Genomic DNA, 4714 nt, shown 5'->3' on the forward strand with positions numbered 1-4714 from the left:
TCCCCCCCCCCCCCCCCAGAGAGTCTGATGACTCAGATGTTCAACGCCGTCGGACCGGACAATAACCTGGACGTGGTGGTTTCTCTGCTGACCTTCGGCTCGTACCCGAACGTCTGTTACCACAAAGAGAAGAGGAAGATCCTGACCACGGAGGGACGCAACGCCCTCATCCACAAGTCCTCCGTCAACTGTCCGTTCAGCAGCCACGACATGACCTACCCCTCCCCCTTCTTCGTCTTCAGCGAGAAGGTAAAGAGCAGTCGTCCTCACTGCTGACATGACCTCCTGTAACCTTTAGTTTCAGGAACAAGCAGCAAACTGTTAAATGTTCATTCATACCGTTTTGAGTCTGTGACACTTTGTACTGACGTTAAAGCTCCTCCAGTGTAAAGGTGTGTGTCCATGTGTAGTGTGATTATAGATTATAGATCAGCTCTAGCTTCTATATTAATACTGTGAAAGTATCAAAGCCTCAGTCCACAGAGAAATGCACACAGCCTGTATTCAGAAACTGAGCCTTAAAACCAGCCGTCAGGACTTCTGGAACTTTGTGATGTCACAACAAAGCAGTCACCAAGCCCCGCCCACCTGGACCCACCATCCAAACCTTGCAGGATTTGGTTTCTGACCTGTTGTTACTAGAGCTGCAGAGAGAAGCCTGAGAGAGGAGATGTAAAACTACACTGAGATGGTTTTTATATCTTCTGATGGATCAACACTTCAAATAAAACACAGAAGAAGAAGAAACATGAAGCTTTAAATTAACTGTGTAATATCCCAAGGAAAAAACAAAATACAGTATCTCACAAAAGTGAGATCCCCATTCACACCTGAAACCTTGTAACACTAACGAGTCACATGACACCAGGGAGGGACAACGACACAATTGGGCACAATTTGCACATGTTGACTGTGAGGTGTACATTAACCCTAACCCTGTTCACACATTAATGGCTGCGTGTTGAGTTACTTTCAGAGGACAGTAAATCTATACTGCTATACAAGCTGTACACTCACTACTTTAAGTTATATCAAAGTTTCATTTCCATAGTGTTGTCCCATGAAAAGTTATAATAAAATATTAGCAAAAATGTGAGGGGTGTACTCACTTTTGTGAGATACTGTATTTTCTGGCAGTTTCATAATGAAATATAATATTAATGGATATATATTGATCTCAGAAACATGAGACGTTTGTATCTGGACAGAGTGACGAGGTGACGAGGTTTTAGATTCAAGTATCAACAGAATGATCTTCTTCTTCTTCGTACATCAGTTCGTCTGGACTTAACGAACCTCGTGTTGTGTCCATAAGAAAACTAAATGGCTGTTTCTGTTTTTGTGGCGACTCTCGTGTCGTGTTTTCAGATCCGAACCCGGGCGATCTCGGCTAAAGGGATGACTCTGGTCAGTCCGCTGCAGCTGCTGCTGTTCGCCTGTAAGAAGATCGGCTCCAACGGAGACGTGGTGGAGCTGGACGACTGGTGAGTCCACACACCTGCTGCCAGTCATGTAGAGCGTCCACCGATCAGAAGGTCGGCGGTTCGATTCCTGTCTCAACTTCTACACACACAGATAGATAGATAGATAGATAGATAGATAGATAGGTAGATAGATAGATAGATAGATAGATAGATAGATAAATAAAGGCTTTTTAAAAACAAGTGCAGATGAAACCATCAGTTGATTATCAGAAGATTAATTAGCAGCTGTTTTAATATTCGTCAAAACTATTTTTTAATGTTCCAGCTCCTCAAAAGTGAAGGTCTGCTGCTTCTAATTATATTATTAATATTAATAATATTATTAATACTGTTGATGTTTGGAGCAAGCAGGTGTTGTCCAGGTGTCACTTTGTGTATTGTGTAATCAGTTGATCTATAAAGGAAACAGTCAGTTGATGAATCAGTGATGAAAATAATCAATAATCAATAGTGTCAGTCTGATAGAAGATGGTTCAGATGCATCAGTATTAATCAGTCACGTTTGACTTGAAGGACTCGACGAACATGTTTTACTTTTAAAGAAAAGAACCAAATGTTCAGAATCGGTATTCATCGATTATCAACAGCTGCTGATTATTGACTAATCGATCGATCAGAGCTGAGAGAGATCACACTCACACACTGAATGTTGTGTGTAAAACTCACCTCCACCTGTCCAGGATCAAGCTGAGGATCCCTCACCAGGTGGCGGGGGGCGTGGCCGCTCTGCGGGCCGGACTAGAGGCTCTGGTGGTGGAAGTGACCAAAGACCCGGAGTACGTGAGACAGATGGACCAGAACAACGAGCGGCTGCTCAACCTCATCAGACACGTGTCCAGACCCTCTGCAGCCGGGATCAATATGATGAGCAGCACACAGAGGTGAGAGACACACACAGAGACACACACAGAGGTGAGAGACACACACAGAGACACACACAGAGGTGAGAGACACACAGAGGTGAGAGACACACACAGAGACACACACAGAGAGACACAGAGAGACACACAGAGGTGAGAGACACACACAGAGAGACACAGAGAGAGACACAGAGAGACACACAGAGGTGAGAGACACACACAGAGAGACACAGAGAGAGACACAGAGGTGAGAGACACACAGAGGTGAGAGACACACACAGAGACACACACAGAGAGACACAGAGAGACACACAGAGGTGAGAGACACACACAGAGACACACACAGAGACACACACAGAGGTGAGAGACACACAGAGGTGAGAGACACACACAGAGAGACACAGAGAGACACACAGAGAGACACACACAGAGACACACACAGAGACACACACAGAGACACACACAGAGGCGAGAGACACACACAGAGGTGAGAGACACACACAGAGAGACACACAGAGGTGAGAGACACAAACAGAGGTGAGAGACACACAGAGGTGAGAGACACACACAGAGGTGAGAGACACACAGAGACACACACACAGAGGTGAGAGACACACAGAGACACACAGAGACACACAGAGGTGAGAGACACACAGAGGTGAGAGACACACACAGAGACACACAGAGACACACAGAGGTGAGAGACACACAGAGAGACACACAGAGGTGAGAGACACACACCGAGACACACAGAGACACACAGAGACACACAGAGGTCAGAGACACACAGAGACACACAGAGGTGAGAGACACACAGAGAGACACACAGAGGTGAGAGACACACAGAGACACACAGAGAGACACACACACACACACAGAGACACACACACAGAGAGACACACAGAGACACACACACAGAGAGACACACAGAGAAACACACACAGAGAAACACACACAGAGACACAGAGAGACACACAGAGAAACACACACAGAGAAACACACACAGAGAGACACACAGAGGTGAGAGACACACACACACAGAGAGACACAGAGAGACACACACACAGAGAGACACACAGAGGTGAGAGACACACAGAGACACAGAGAGACACACAGAGGTGAGAGACACAGAGAGACACACAGAGACACACACACACACACAGAGACACACAGAGAGACACACAGAGAGAGACACACACACACAGAGAGACACACAGAGACACAGAGAGAGAGAGACACACACAGAGAGACACACAGAGAAACACACACAGAGAGACACACAGAGAGACACACACACACAGAAACACACACACACAGAGAGACACACAGAGACACAGAGAGAGAGACACACACACAGAGAGACACACAGAGACACACACACAGAGAGACACACAGAGAAACACACACAGAGAGACACACAGAGACAGACACACAGAGAGACACACAGAGAGACACACAGAGAGACACACACGCACAGAGAGACACAGAGAGACACACAGAGAGACACACAGAGACACACACAGAGAGACACACAGAGACAGACACACACACACAGAGAGACACAGAGAGACACACAGAGAAACACACACAGAGAGACACACAGAGACAGACACACACACACAGAGAGACACAGAGAGACACACAGAGAAACACACACAGAGAGACACACAGAGAGACACACAGAGAGACACACACGCACAGAGAGACACAGAGAGACACACAGAGAGACACACAGAGACACACACACACAGAGAGACACAGAGAGACACACAGAGAGACACACACGCACAGAGAGACACAGAGAGACACACAGAGAGACACACAGAGACACACACACACAGAGAGACACAGAGAGACACACAGAGAGACACACACGCACAGAGACACACAGAGAGACAGACACAGAGACACACACACAGAGAGACACACACAGAGAGACACACAGAGAGACACACAGAGAGACACAGAGAGACACACAGAGAGACACACACGCACAGAGACACAGAGAGACACAGAGAGACACACAGAGAGACACACACGCACAGAGACACAGAGAGACAGACACAGAGAGACACACAGAGACACACACACACAGAGAGACACAGAGAGACACACAGAGAGACACACACGCACAGAGACACAGAGAGACAGACACAGAGACACACACACAGAGACACACACACAGACAGACACACACACACAGGAAGTGTAGAGGCTACATTAGCCGCTTGTAGCATAACAGCAAAGTCAGCGGTTACAGGTCCAGGTGCATTATGGGTAATGTGGTGAAATATGACGTTGAGATGATGTTATGACAATAGCAGCGTATCTTTGTGTTACCATGGAAACACCAGCAGCTGGTTTCACCTG

At 46.8% G+C, this 4714-nt stretch overlaps 1 protein-coding gene across 1 annotated transcript in view; it reads left to right on the forward strand.

Annotated features, from left to right (window-relative positions):
* The window catches only part of dhx9 (DEAH (Asp-Glu-Ala-His) box helicase 9), a 14425-nt gene extending 11984 nt beyond the window's left edge, over positions 1-2441 (forward strand). Inside the window, exons 24-26 of the mRNA XM_087172108.1 lie at positions 20-249; positions 1369-1484; positions 2165-2441. Of these exons, the coding sequence (XP_087028234.1) occupies positions 20-249; positions 1369-1484; positions 2165-2369 (551 nt within the window). The 3' untranslated portion in view covers positions 2370-2441. The remainder of the gene's footprint in view (positions 1-19; positions 250-1368; positions 1485-2164) is intronic.
* The last annotated feature ends 2273 nt before the right edge of the window (positions 2442-4714 follow it).

Source organism: Seriola lalandi, unplaced genomic scaffold, assembly GCF_002814215.2.
Source record: "Seriola lalandi dorsalis isolate HSWRI2012SDOR001 ecotype SW California unplaced genomic scaffold, Sedor1 jcf7180002052044, whole genome shotgun sequence".
NCBI lineage: Eukaryota > Metazoa > Chordata > Actinopteri > Carangiformes > Carangidae > Seriola > Seriola lalandi.